The 15,000-nt window shown below is 40.3% G+C and overlaps 1 protein-coding gene across 3 annotated transcripts in view; it reads right to left on the bottom strand.

Moving 5' to 3' along the window:
* Positions 1–15,000, bottom strand: part of LOC123498782 — an 18,869-nt gene that overhangs the window by 3,859 nt on the left and 10 nt on the right. For 2 of the 3 annotated variants that reach the window (XM_045246203.1, XM_045246204.1), the window contains exons 1-8: positions 14,592–15,000; positions 13,964–14,099; positions 13,429–13,595; positions 7,361–7,502; positions 5,633–5,770; positions 5,122–5,163; positions 4,884–4,927; positions 2,803–2,941 (exon numbers count right to left, since the gene is read on the bottom strand). The exon at positions 14,592–15,000 is cut by the window's right edge. In XM_045246203.1, coding sequence (XP_045102138.1) covers positions 2,803–2,941; positions 4,884–4,927; positions 5,122–5,163; positions 5,633–5,770; positions 7,361–7,502; positions 13,429–13,595; positions 13,964–14,099; positions 14,592–14,907 — 1,124 coding nt within the window. In that variant the 5' untranslated portion in view covers positions 14,908–15,000. The remainder of the gene's footprint in view (positions 1–2,802; positions 2,942–4,883; positions 4,928–5,121; positions 5,164–5,632; positions 5,771–7,360; positions 7,503–13,428; positions 13,596–13,963; positions 14,100–14,591) is intronic. The other variant, XM_045246205.1, reaches the window with a different exon arrangement.

Genomic DNA, 15,000 nt, shown 5'->3' with positions numbered 1-15,000 from the left:
GGAAATGAAGAAGGTTAAGGAGGCGATAAGAAATAATAAGTGAGAAGGTGGTGTGTACAGGTGAGAACAATACGACCATTAATTAAGGTGAGATGATGAGGTGATAAAAGGTGTATGGATACTTATATTGTTCTGTTTTACATCTTTTTCTATTATTATTCTTATCTTTGTCGTTTTCTTCAGTTGCAGATATTGATGTTACTTCTCTTACAGCACTAAAAAAGAAAACGGAAAGAAAAAAGAGATGAAGTGAAAATGGAATAAGATAAAAAAAAAGGACTACGAAAAAAGAATGGCCATGACGTAAAAAAAAAAAAAACAAGAAATAAATAAAAAGGAAAAAAGGAAAACACACGAAGTGCTTCAACCGGAACACCGAGACTTATACATTGCGGTAAGAACAAAACAATTACACGCTTTCCTCTGTTCCTCACTCCACCTCATCCACAAGGCGGGGCCGGCCGGTGCTTGGGAGTTATATGATGCCCCTCCACCCACCAACAACCTGACACCCCTCTATATATCCATACCCAAGGCCACGGTGGGGTCTCTTACGCCTGTATTAAGAAACGCCTTTCCCTCCTACTACGGCAATTTTCCAAGACCACAATGACAACTAGCTGGGTTTTCAAGACAGTTTCTCCTTTTAGTAAACTAGAAATGTTACCAATCCATCATTGGAATCATAGAAATAACCCCTTAACCCCTTCAATACTAAGACACATTTTTACCATCAGTTTTGTGTACTATTAAACTATTTTATTGACATTACGAAGGGTCTATGGAGGTCATAAAATTACTAACCAGTGTCTTCATTATTTTAATTTCCCACATGAGTTTCTAAAACTGCATAAAATCACCAAATAGTAAAAAGAATGAATATACGAGTAGAAACGCGTCATTTTACTGAGGAGGTAAAAAAACACTAGTATATTCAACTGGAGCCTTTGGAAAACAGTGGTGGTGAGGGACCAAAGTGTTTCCGAACATGTACTATTTCCCTTCTAATGATGTATCGACACTTACAATACCGGCGAGGACAAGCTTGTCATCTCGGTACCTAAAACGTTATTCAGTGTCCCTTGTTCTCCCATGCCTTCCTTTGTCTGTATTCTTGCGTCAGTCTCGCTGCCAAGGCTTAGATTTTGATTTTTGAACGATCATTTTACTCAAGCAGCAAGGCAAGTTCTCATGGGTATGTTTTTCTGCCTTCAGTGATGCGGAATCCTTGTTAATTTTTCACCAGAGTTACGAAAATATCCACAAAATTCTCATTAGTTTTCACTACAGTATATTGAGTGTTGACCGATTAAGCCGACGAGATACTTGGTAATTCAGAGCCTAACCACACCTTGATTTGAATAATGATGTCCTTCACGATTAATGCTCAATAGACATAATTGTATCTTAACTACGTGAGGTCATGAAGAGGTTCTGTTAATGAGTGTCAAATCATCTCGTTGTTCGATGCTTCACTGAAATCCTATTTGGTAAAATTAGCACAGGGAGGGAACGAGACAAAGACACAAGGTGGGAGCAGCACAAATATTCGATCTTATCCTCGGGTGTTGGTCGAGTCCTTTGTTCCCTCGGTGTTAAGGTCCGGGACAGGCGGCCTTGTCCCTGAACATAACACCCGGCGCTGCTTTAGGGTTAACGGAACCCTCCTCACCGTAACCACAGCAGCATCCCTGGTGACGAAGTGAATGAGGTGTATATCTATCATTTCAATGTTTTAATCACCAACGACGCTGTGAGACTCGTTATTTCAGTAACTGCAGGATTTTACTTTAAAAAATCAGAACCATAGTCACGAAAATGTTTGAGTTATCAGCAATTCATTTTTTGAGGCAGTTCTATCTGAAAATCATATCTTAAACTTGTGTTACATTTCATTTAGCTGAAGAAGAAACCAGTACTATTGTTCACACAGTAATTTCATAGTTTACTCCTCGTGAACTGATCGTATTTATTCCCTAATTGCAAACTGCTCGTTCTGTCCCATCCATAAACTTTCATCCTTATCCTGCCGTCTGTCCCACATCGCTAAAAAAGCCGCCTGTCAGCTTCCATAAGACCCACCACTAGACCCCTTCCTTCAGAGTCAACCCAGCCGTCTCCAGTGTAGCAGAAACTTGAACTTTTACAAAATCTTAATTGATTTTTCCACTAGTCTCCACGAGGGAAGAAGGTTCATAGTGTCAGGAAAAACGCCGACCTCCTACGTGAGGGAGAAAAGATCTGCCTTATACAGGAGATGAAAGAGTTGGCTTACTGCTAAAATCACTAGTGGTGAGTGTTACTGAAGTGAGGATTATTACATTTGGAAGGAAAGCAAACTCCAAACAACATAAATATCTCCTACCACTCACAGGACGCAGGCAACGCACACTTCCCGCCACAGATAAAGGGAAAGAGGGAATCTACCAACACGAAACAACAAAAGGGTCGCCTCTTCCGGGTTAGAGAACGTTTTTTCTCTCTGACTTTCTCCTCGCGCGTTTTCTTATGAGAGCAAAAAGTTATTTTTCTTGATGCCTCACGTCACAGACTGGCGGAGAGGAGTAGTCTGGGAAAGACAGGGGATGTGCGGAAAATCGAAAAAGTGTGCCACTAGAAAGACAGAAACAGTTTAGTGCATACTACTCGCAAATGAAAGAAAGACAAAACACGTTAAGAAAGACAGCACCAAATAAGTTAACTGCAAACTGTTGAGGAGGTCGCCACAATTTTTGCGGCAGCACCACACGTTTCCAGTCTGTTTCTTTGGATGGAACCTTTTCCGGTCATGCCTCCACTAACCTGAAGGAGAAAACTTTACAGATGAATTGCCATGACTGCTCGCAGACTGATTCACACTCTCTGATGTCCCGCGCATTCAGACTTCCTGCTGCCTCTCTCTCACTGATGGCTCTCTGCTCCTGCACCAACCGGAAGCACTCTGAGGGCAGGCCACGGTGGAATGTGGAGACATATGAGTGGAGCGGGGAACATGTTGCATATATTCAATGGGTGTTGTGGAGAACGATAGAATGAAAATATGATAGCTTCCGATTATATCACATACATGCAAAGAGAATAAAGCGTCTCGTCTATGCTTGAGATGGATTGCTTTCCTTGGATCAAAGAAAAGTGGAAGTGAAAATTAATGCAAACTGATGATGAGTAAATCATGGGGGCGTCACTGGATGTAAGATGAACACACACACACACACACACACACACACACACACACACACACATACCCTGTGTATGTCAAAGCGCTGGTCGTGAGGGTTAAGTCTTATATTATATTCATTAGAAAGTTGAGGTGAGGCATGCGAGGCATGTGGCACACCGAGGCTTTCATGTACATGAAAAAAGAAAGTAAAGAATGTCAACTATGTCCTCAGTATCCTGGTGAGCAGAGGTTCACGCCTAGAGGGCGGCAATATTAGATCTTAAGATGAAAATGGGAAGCGGAGCGGAGTGCACATGGAGAAGCTGATTGCTGTCACCAAGGCCATCATATATAGAAATAGAAAATACGTACTGGATAAAACAGTTTTAATTTGTCTTTATTACTAATATCACGACATACACGATTTCTTTAAATTTTATTTATTCATTCACTCATCTGTTTATTCAATTATATTTTTCACGGTGTCGCCGTGTCGGAGGAAAGCCTTGTCTCTACATTCACAACAGCCACGGGTCAATTTTGATATGGAAGTTTTGCAGCAAAAGTTGAACGAAATATATTGAAAAAGGAAATATTTTCATGGGTGTCTCCTCTGAAACAGATTGGATCGGTGATCACCAGCAGTTCTTCCATTAGACAAAGTTTATTCCTATTAGAAATTAATGAAAATAAGAATGTTTCAGCATTCAGCTGTTTTACTGATGGTTCCGTGCCAAGCTTCACCCTGCAACAATGCTCTAGGGAAAATGAAGTTTGTTTCTGATGAAACAAACAAATACTACATACAGACAAAGTGAATGAAGTTCGTTGTTGATACAGACTATACGTGATGTCTGAGTGAATCAAACCTGAATATGTTAACAGTGGAAAACAAAAAGGGGTGAATATTTCTGCGATATTCTAAAGTCCGCCATTGATCGCATGAGCGAGACGCTGCAGACCTAAATTGATAGAAAACGTCTGATAGCTTATAGCACACTTGCATATTTTTCAAACACTCGTTGTTAATCTCTTGAGTATTGTGACGCATTTTTACCATGAGTTTTGGGTATGGTTAGGTGACTTTATTTACATCAGAAAGGGTCTATGGAGGTCAGAAGATTAATGGCCAGAGTTTTCACTATTTCAATCTCCCATCTAAGTTTCTAAAGCTGTATAAAATCACCAAATAGAAAGCAGAATGAGTATGAAAACGCGTCATAGCACTGAAGAAGTTAACCATGTCTTCCGCTTGTTCCTTTCTCAAAGCAGCATTTCATGTGTTGAATATATATATATATATATATATATATATATATATATATATATATATATATATATATATATATATATATATATATATATATATATATATATATATATATATTATATACATACTCAACATGAACCATTACATGTAAAAGTACAATGTAGAGACTTTGCATTTATAGTGAACCTTTAACCTTAACCCCTTCGATACTGGGACATTTTTTACCTTGAGATTTGTGCACGAGTAGTCTATGAAGGTCAGAAGATTAATAGCCACAGTCTTCACTATTTTAATCCCCCAGCTAAGTTTCTGAAGCTGTATAAAATCACCAAACAGTATCCAGAATATACTCGTATATGGAAACGCGTCACTGTACTGAAGGGATTAAACAGACGTCAGGTGAAGGACAACAAAGACAACATCCCTTCACGATACACAACGTGGGAGGCTTACCGTCTCGACCACCGCCATAGTACCCTCCTCCGCCGCCTTGGTCCCTGTCAGAGTAGAGTCGTATTAACAAGATAACAATGCTGGTAGATGTGTTGTAGACGATGGTTGCATGATGGTGATGGTATAGGCATTAATTATGATTGTGAGTGAGAGAACCACTAAAGGATACTAATTAACATAAAGTATTAAGTGTAGAGAGAATCGAACAGTAAAAGCCGAACAGTACTGAACAACTTACCTGGAGTGATCTGGGGTCTCCTCAACAGTAAGGGATTCAGAGCTAAAGTGAGAAAGAGTGATGATTAAGAATACAATAATGTGCATGCGTAGTACAATATTGTGCATGCGTACATTATATTGAAGCTAAAAAGGATATTTTTTTGAGAAAAGAATGCAAAAATTCCAACGATAAGAAATTATGAATACTAAGGAGAAGTCTAATTAATATAGCAAGCCCATATCTAAAACATTGCTTAGTAAAAAGATTATTTTAGCAGATACACAGATAACAGCTGTATGTACTAGAGTAAGAAGGGAAATGACAATAATCTGTTACTATAGCAAGCAAATAATTATCTAACATTCTGAACAACAACAGCAATAACAACAACAAAAGCAACTCTAAGTCACTAAAACAAGAGAGGAACATCTAGACAGCAGAAATGAGATACTCAGTCCTTCCTCTTCGTGCTTACTGAGCAGTTATTGCTCTCTGGTTCCTCTATAGTGCTAGGTTTTCTCTGGCTTACGTGTGGCAGTTCCGAGAGTTGTAGTCCTTCTCATAGAAGTCAAAATCCAGGTCACTGTGGAAGTCGAAGTCGCTGCTTCCGTCCTGGTAACTCAGCTGACAGTTGTTTCTGTACTGGTTGAACCCTTGAGTCTTGAACCTGCCGACACACTGCACGGTGAGCATCACTATTGTATGTTGTCTGGCGATACATAACTGTAGCTGGGTGTCCCACAGAGTATTTGTCGCTTTTTTTTTTTTTTTTTTACCATAAACACACACACACACACACACACACACACACACACACACACACACACACACACACACACACACACACACACACCATCCCTAAATAGAATGGCGTGTCAGGAGTTATCACATCATAAATACCGCAACTTCCATCTTCCTTCCTCCATCAGCACCAACCGCATTCCATCCCCCACACCACCACCACCATCACCACCACCAGCACCAAAAAGAAGAAAAAAAAAAAAGAATAAAATGAAATAAAATAAAGATAATGCATTGTGGTTCTTATCTCGCATATCTAGAACTGTTACTTTGGGCAAGGAAACCTATTTATGATCCTTTATTTAAGGCGGATGCTGACGCCAACACACAGGGATGGTAATGAGGTGCGAGGGGGAAGGAAGTCACGCGAGAAAACAAAAGCGCCCGACCTCGTGACACATTTTTTCAACACACGCCCTGGGCTCAGAGTAGGGGCGAAAATATTGCTGTTCAGGATATACTTAGTTTCAAGCTTGTGTCTTCTGCCCATATTCTTAAATTCTCTTACCAAGACTTTTCTAATCTAAGGCCACAGAGATGATTAGTTGTATTCTTCTGGTTGTTTCTGCCTTATCAACCCCTTTTATACTGGGACACATTTTTACATTGAGATTTGTGTACGATTAGATATTTTTTTGACATTAGGAAGGGTATATGGAGGTCACAAGATTAATGGCCACAGTTTTCATTATTTCAACCCACACATGTTTCTGAAGCTATATAAAATCACCAAATAGTAAGCAGAATAAATTTAGGAACGTGTCATGATACTGAATGGGTTAACAACGCAGAACCTTTGCCAAACAGCCACTGGAATGAAAAGAACATCCTTCAAATGTTTTACGATACGGTTCTTTCTTGCTTTCCTCTTCCAGGTGTCTTTGATTATCTCTAAGTGGTTTGGTAATCATTCCTCTCCCTCTACTCCCCTCCCCGTGCACGGCCATGTAAGAGGCTGTGGTTACGTTTTTCTCATCATCGTCACTCATGTTGCCGTTGTTGTGGATGTAATAGCTACAGTTGTGACAAGTCGCTAACAGACCCTGCGTGATTAACAAAATTATACTATTAAAGAAAAGGTCTACCTGTAAACAATGGAGTATTCACACTGGGTTGTCAGGGTTGTATACATTATGTCGGGTTTCCACATATTTCAAAATTAGATGCAATTTTTTTCCCCGTCAACATTATTCAAATGACGCATGTCAACCTTTATTTTTACTTTTCTCTTCATTCATTTATTATTGTTATTATTAATATATTATCATTATTATTATTATTATTATTATTATTATTATTATTATTATTATTATTATTATTATCATTATTATTATTAATATTATTATTATTATCGTCATTGTTGTTATTTTATTTCATTATTCATTTCATCCTATTATTTATCCATTTTATCCATTTTTTTTACGCAACCAAAACATAATTGAGCGGCAGTCCTCACCGGTAGTTGAAGCCCCTGCAGTAGGACTGGCGGTCACACTCCATCTCACATTCACGTCTGTTTCGGGTCCTCAGCTCTCTCCTGATGAACCGACTGTCGATTCTCATGTTGGTTCTCCTGAGGTCGTAGCAGGTTCTTCCTCCTGTGGAAAGGTGGAATGACACTCTTACAAGGCAGGCTATCAAGCTATCAAGAAAGATTCAAGTTGCTACATACATAACCATACAGAGGAGTAAAGGCTTTTGTCCATACAACATTTATCGTATCTATCGGAAACAAAAAAGAACGTAGACATTTTTACCTCCGGCTAGGAAATTTTAGAGGTTTTCTTCCGTTTCCCTATATCTTTTTCTTTGTCAAACACCACCATTATCATCAATACCAATAAATACATCCTATGTTAGTCGCTTGTTAGTAAACTACACATAAAATAAGACGAAATTATCCCTTTTTTTTTCTTTGGTTTTCAGTGTACAAAATTTGTGCAGATGACGCGGAGCAGGTTATACTTGATTTTTTCCTTCACGTTCAGCACTGAGTGACAGCCACTACACAGCTGTCACACCTCAAGATGTAATGCCATGGATGTCCCGCTTACAGATATTTACGGAAATACCAATAATTTTGTTTTATTTAAAGAATGAACTGGCATTGTAAAGGCAGACATAACTCTTAACCATGCAAATGAGAGAAACGTGTTGTGTCATTAAGGTGGGAATTACCTGTATTCAACACCAAGTGCTCGCTTTCTGCACCTCCGGGCCAGATCCAGGGCACCTCAGGCCTGGGTGCGCGGGAATGCGTGGCTTCCTCCACCAGAATGTGGAAGTAATTAGTGTCGCCGATGGTGTTTCCAGAAGACAACTTTCCACCAACCATATAGTCGCACTGACCACGACCAACAAGCAAAACAAACCAGAGAATGATACCATGCGGCACGCCACGACATCTTTTCCCTCCCATGGCTACCGTAAATTCTTCACCTTCACCTTTATTTTTACATTAGGTGAAACGAGTTTCAACAGAGCCGCTGGAGGGTCGACTAAGCAGTAATTCAACCTCATGTATTCTTCAAAAGTGTGCTCAAGTGTTCATGTTAAGTTCGAGAGCTGTGACAAATCCGAGGCACTGCTGCAGATCACCAGAAGTCTTCACTTGGTAACTGTTTTTTTCTTTCTTTGTTTCAGTAACGTGTGTCCACTACCTATTGCACCATGCCAATGACGGAAAAACATCCACAAGAATACAAAAGCGTGCCGGAAAGAACTTCAAATTATAAAAAAAAAGAATCCGGTTAAGCACCAAGCCGCCGACTAAGTGTAAGCGGCGACGGCTGCGGCGGCGCCGACGGGAACAGAGATACTTGACTGAGGACAGCGAGACACGCGGCCAACGTCGCAACCTGGCACAGCCGCAGGTTCGCTCGTCCTGTCTGAGAGTGTCACGTCCCTTGGCCCTACATTCAATGTCCCGTTGGGAAGATGACGTCACATCCGCCTGCGCTTGTAAATGAGTTGCAGCAACAGTTCCGCTCCCCACTATTGTGGTGCACATTTTCTGCCAGTTGGGATAAAAGGAGGTCATAACTAGTCTTCCACTTTCCATTCAGTGGTGCTGTTAATTGGTACAAAGTCAACATTACAGACTTTGTCCTTTGTTGCGAGACGTTCAATTACAGCGTTTGGGACAACACCGGGAGACTCCCCGCCGCAGCTCGACCTTAAGCACCCTCAGCTCTTTCTCTCCTCACCTGTTCGTCAGGTTACACCCTCTTCCTCCTTACGCTCACTTAACCAAAGAGTAAAAAAGCAGAAACACGTCAATTATAGTTACGTCCTTGGATGGAACTTAGCAAATCTGCCTCTTCCGCTTGTGTGTGTACTCGAGCACCATCCAACCCTCTGCCAGACAATGAAATAACATGTGACGTTCTTTTCCGCACCCTGAGCCACCCATACTTACTCTCGTCTGCAGCCGCGGTTGTTTTCCCACGACTCCAGCATCATTACCTCTGCGTCGGTTTAGTTTCAATAGTCCCTCAAGTCAACTCGGGTGACTGCTTCGAAACCAAAATCAATGAATGAATAATTTTAACGGTTTTATTTCTTTGAATTCATTTTATCGACCCTCTTATTTAAACCTAATAAATAAAAATAAAAAAAATTTGTTGAGAGCAAATTATTAGCATTTATTTTCTTCATTGTATAATATCGACTCCACTGTAGATATCAAGTTTTCCTAGCTGTTTTGTAACTGTATTAAATTTTTTTTTAATGTAATACAACGGACGTGATGGTGCATATTTTATTCAGATTATTTGTCACGTTAGAGGTGCGGAGAGTGCCTCGGTCAGGTAAGGACGGCGGGTTGAGAGGGTATTGACAGTGGTCATTAGGCTACCAGGTGCTGTGTCCAACGGGGAACTCCCTTGTAGAAAAGTATGTATCCGTCAGATTGGTCAACAAATCATCATGGACGGATACGAGGTCCGATGCATTGTTTCCCTGCGAGGCTACAACAGCAGTGCTATTGTTATGTCACCGGCACCACCCGAGTGACAATAAACGGCACATGACGAGGCGTGTGCTCGCATGTCATCAGGACAGTCCCTAAGCAGTGTTACTTAGTAGGCAGACGTCAGGCAATCTGTGATCTTTGAATCACTTCATTTTCCAATACCTGTGCTTGTGGGTAACGCCAAGTTATTCATTAGTGCATTTATCTATCTATTGTTTCTAATCATTGGATACACAACACTTCCCTGCTTAACATCACACACTATTCGCACATAATCAGGCAGGTGTTGGTGACACGTGGGAATGCTGACTCAAAACGATGTACAGCTCTTGAATTCTGTGCAGAAGGTATATTAATGTAAGTGTGAACACTGCTGCGTTGTTGCCAGAAAAAAATAAACTATTATTATAATCTTGGCAATCCTTTTCTATTCGGACCGGCAAGAGGAAAACGGAAAGGGAAGGAGAGGGATTACAACACAGAACCGGAAAAATTGTTCCTCACATAATGAAATCATTATATCCCAAAGACCACTTCGTGTTGGGAATTCATTGTTTTATCGTCCCATCTCACTCAATTGTCCCTAGAATCATTCCCACCAGACTACCGTCTCATCCATGAGAAGGCTGATGATGGCTGATATCACTCTAAATGAAGGTTGTTGCCACTAAGGTCAAACCGCTTTTGTGGAAGAAGTGTGGGGGCGCACCTTCCTCTATTTACTTAAACAAAATGACGCCTTCCGCCCCAAGGGTGCTGACCTCTAGAACAGGTGGGTCTGGCTAACAGGCGGAGAGCGCGAAGTTCAGTATACATCAATCATCGGCACACCTGTCTCATTCCCTTTACTATCCCACTAATCAGCAGCTCAAATAATGGCTCATGTTTTTGTTACCATAGATTTTATCATTAGACTAAAAATGCATAAACGACAATAGACACAAAATGAATATCGATAAGAGATACAATGTCAAGGCAAGCCTTTCCTACATATTGATCCAAGTGCCAAGTTCCCCAACTGTTTGTTATCCTTCAGCTGAAGTACATGCATTACAGGAGAGAGTTTGCCTTCATCCTTACCACGCCACGCTAACATGAGGCGTCTTGGTAGAGTTACCTACTAATTGCAAGGTCACAGTCTCTCGTCCTCCGTCCTGTACCTATCATCTGCCAGGTAAATAGAAGCGAAGACATGAAAGGAGACAAATTTGAGTGCACATTGAAATCCGGTATCTCTCGGTTCCGTCACCAGTGCAGGATCAGGAGGACAAATTGAGAAAGACAGGAAGACAAGTAGGAAAACTTGAAATTGATTTTTGCGTTGAATGTTTGTGGAAGTAAATCCTTTGCTACTTCCTGCAGTATTTGCGGTCAGGAAGGGAAGCAACTGCCTCTGCGGCTTTGGCCTTGTATTTGCTCCTTGGTGCTACTTAACTTCAGAGCAAGGTAAAACCTCATCTCTTTAAATATGAAAGAAATGTTGATGAAAATTTTATTGTTAAAGAAGCCGTGTCCTTGACATTTCATGTTCAGACATTAGTGTAATTGCAAAGACTGTCTGTTAGGTGTAACAACTTAGCGTCATTTGAAAAACTCTTTGTAGCGATGCAAAGAAGCGTAGCACGTGATGCATGGCAGTTACACAGCTTCATTATCATTTATCTACATTCAGGGCCACGGTGGCGTGCTCCCCTCGCATGCCTCAAGAATCTCTATTTCCCGTGGGCTAAATAAACTGCGTCGGTATCCTTTTAGATCAGAGAGAGAGAGAGAGAGAGAGAGAATCATAAAGGATGAAGCAGATCAATCCAGTGAATCGTTTGACACCTGCTGTGAGACCAGATAGGATTTTCCTGTAGGGGCGATTTAATTATCAAGAAAGCCTTTGTGTATCGGACGCACTAAAGAGACACGCCCACGATGTATTTGGTGTCAAGTAACTGTGTTATGTAGAAGTAAATTAATGGACTGGTTGATTTGGGACGGAGAAACAATAGAAGTTCAGAATAAAATAAAATGTAGAACCACATAAAACAACAGTTGACAATTACTGAATTACATTTGAAACCAAACAAAATGAGATATGATCACTGAACGCCACCATTTGCTGAAGAACACTAGGTAGGATTTGTTGAATTGCAAGTTTTCATTTATTTTTTCTTGTTTTATAATATTTGTTTTATTTGTCCCTGTGGATATGTACTAAAATATGTAAATATATCTGATAAATGTTTGAATAGGGAATTGTAGATAACAGACTTATGAAGATGAATGATTAAACGTAAGTAACTCCAACTACTTCAATGTTGGTTTGTTCACTTTTACTACTTAACGTTTCTCTGTGTACGTAAACTTACAAGAAACAAATACTATAACACTGAAATGATATCAACAATTTCATATGAAGACTAAGTTAAGCAATGTAGTTTAGATTAAGTTCAGTTATTTTGCAAAGGAATAAACAAAAAAGCGACTGGAAATTATCAGACAAATGTTACTTCCACGATCCACAAGAGTCAGTGATATGCATTCAGTGAATCATTGGGATAGTGGGTGACGTGTGATGGATTTTGTATGAAATGAACTGAACGCAATCGTCACATTCATTCTAACCGGGTTGCTCTTCTTTAACTCTTGATTTTCTACTTAGTTTGTGCTAGTGAATGAAACCACTTATTATTGCATGTGGTGTTTTGGGGTATCGGGGTGAAGTCTGTTGATCCCATAGAGTAATTAATTAAACCAGTAAATACATAAATTTATCAAAACAATCTCGCCTCACTTTCACCAAATTGTCAACCATAGCATTTTTTTTTCTTTTACGAAAGAGAGGAGGACTGGTCAAGGGCAACAAAAATATAAAGATAAAAGAAAAAAGGTCCACTCATTTGCCAGTCTTCTTACAGAGCCGATAGAATTAGCCAGAGGATAGGGACAAATGGCTTGAAAAGCATAGGCTGTCAGTTTTCAGGACAAACGTTTCGTCAGCTTATTTCTCCTCAGTGTAAATTGATATTGTTACTCTTACACTGGATGATCAAATGCACCACATATTGTCGCATTCATCTCATTCACGTATTTCAGTATGTATATAAATATATATGTATATATATATATATATATATATATATATATATATATATATATATATATATATATATATATATATATATATATATATATATATTACGCAAGAGTTGGCAGTTGGCCAACGGCAACAAAAAATGAAAAAAAAAAGGCCCATTGGATTGCCAGTTCCCTTAGAGCTATTAAGAGTTATCAAAAAGTAAGGGACAAATGCATTGATACCTCCCTCTTAAAAGAGGTCAGGTCGTAGGAAGATGGAAATACAGAAGCAGGCAGGGAGTTCCGGAGTTTACCAAAGGAAGGTATGAATGATAGTGAGTACTGGTTAACTCTTGTATTATAGAGTTAGACAGAATTGGGGTGAGACATTTACATGTACAATGATTATATTTCCATTAATTTATATGTATTCATTTTGTTATTTGTTTCTAATGACAGATTTATAAAGCCAACTATTTACTCACCATAATATATGTTGTTGAGGTCACTGTCACATTCTCTGCTACTGTAGGACCTTTCATAGTAATCGAAGTCGAAATCCTTGAAGAAGTCTCTGAAGTCATTGGTGTTGAGGGAATGAGAGTCTTCACGGGAGAGAAGGCAGTTCTCATTCTCCTGCCTCCGGTTGTTACTGTCAAGAGTTTTGCAGTAAATATTGATAGCCACTGTCACCACAATTCATGGCAGTGTGGTGTACATTAGTGTCGTTACGGAATGTGTGAGCGGAGGCCAATCTGTCATCACAGCTTTTAGAACAGATTTGCTGCCTAACTAATTTGTTTATTCTAATATATTTCTTATAAGAGAGAGAGAGAGAGAGAGAGAGAGAGAGAGAGAGAGAGAGAGAGAGAGAGAGAGAGAGAGAGAGAGAGAGAGAGAGAGAGAGAGAGAGAGAGAGAGAGAGAGAGAGAGAGAGAGAGAGAGAGAGAGAGAGAGAGAGAGAGAGAGAGAGAGAGAGAGAGAGAGAGCGCCTTTCTATCATCGCGCACACTGACTCACCTGTAAGAGAATGATTTACAGGCAAAGAAGGCTTGGTCACACGCCCGCTTACAGTCACGTAGAGTGTCAGCGATGACGTACCTGTCAACACGGTCAGGCGCCAACCTCAATCCCCGGCCCACCTCCGCGTAGCACCCTGAGGAGTAACGCGTACTTCTGGGTGTCATATTTTTGCTTTACATACACAACTAGACCTTGGGTTTGAAAATACGTTTCGGAAAAGTCTTCATTTTGAGATAAAAAAAAAAAATCATTTAGTATTGCTTAGAAAACATTACATTAAATTGCTGCTGAAGTGGATTAATTATTCGTGTTGCTTTTGTTCTCGGGGAATGAGGCATGCTTTGCTGATAATGTATATGAAATATGGTTAAGAAAGCCTCCGATCAAGTATGTCCGTGCTTGAGAGATGAAGAGAGCTTCTGATCTTTCTGATATAGCAATTGAAAGTTGCACAAACTAGTGAACTACATTTGTGGAAAGTATTAAATATCTTCCTGACTTTCCCATGCCTTCAATATTTTTACCGCTATGATACATCGAAGTTCCATCACCAAACGATTCATAAACATTATTACAGTTCAGATAGCTACGAGTACCCTGCAGTAGCCAGGAGGGCAGTGCTCACCATAGTCTCCGTAGCGGGAGAGGACATCTCGTGCCTCAGCCAAAACCTCGAGCAACAAGGCAAGAATCCACCACCTCATTTTGCGTCGGTTTTTTTCTTTTCTGTCACACTGTATATGCTGTGCCCTAAGCACGTGACACGTAGCACATTCAAAAGATCGCTGGTAGACGTCCAGATTATGATATACACGTTTCAGTGGAATGTCATCGGAATCAGTTGAGTCAGACAAAGATTGCCACAACACTCGGAGCTGCTGCAGTGGGGAGTGCCACCACTGTGCCGGCCACCCAGCTCCAACAAACGGTCCATGTTGCATCGAGTCTGCGGCATCCTCCCCTATGGTGACGACACTTTCATTTGTGTTAGTAGTTACTTCCGGGGGGCGACTGGAACATCCGGTGCACTGTCA

This window comes from Portunus trituberculatus, chromosome 48, assembly GCF_017591435.1.
Source record: "Portunus trituberculatus isolate SZX2019 chromosome 48, ASM1759143v1, whole genome shotgun sequence".
NCBI classification, from domain to species: Eukaryota; Metazoa; Arthropoda; class Malacostraca; order Decapoda; family Portunidae; genus Portunus; species Portunus trituberculatus.
This window is presented reverse-complemented; position numbering and strand designations above follow the sequence as displayed.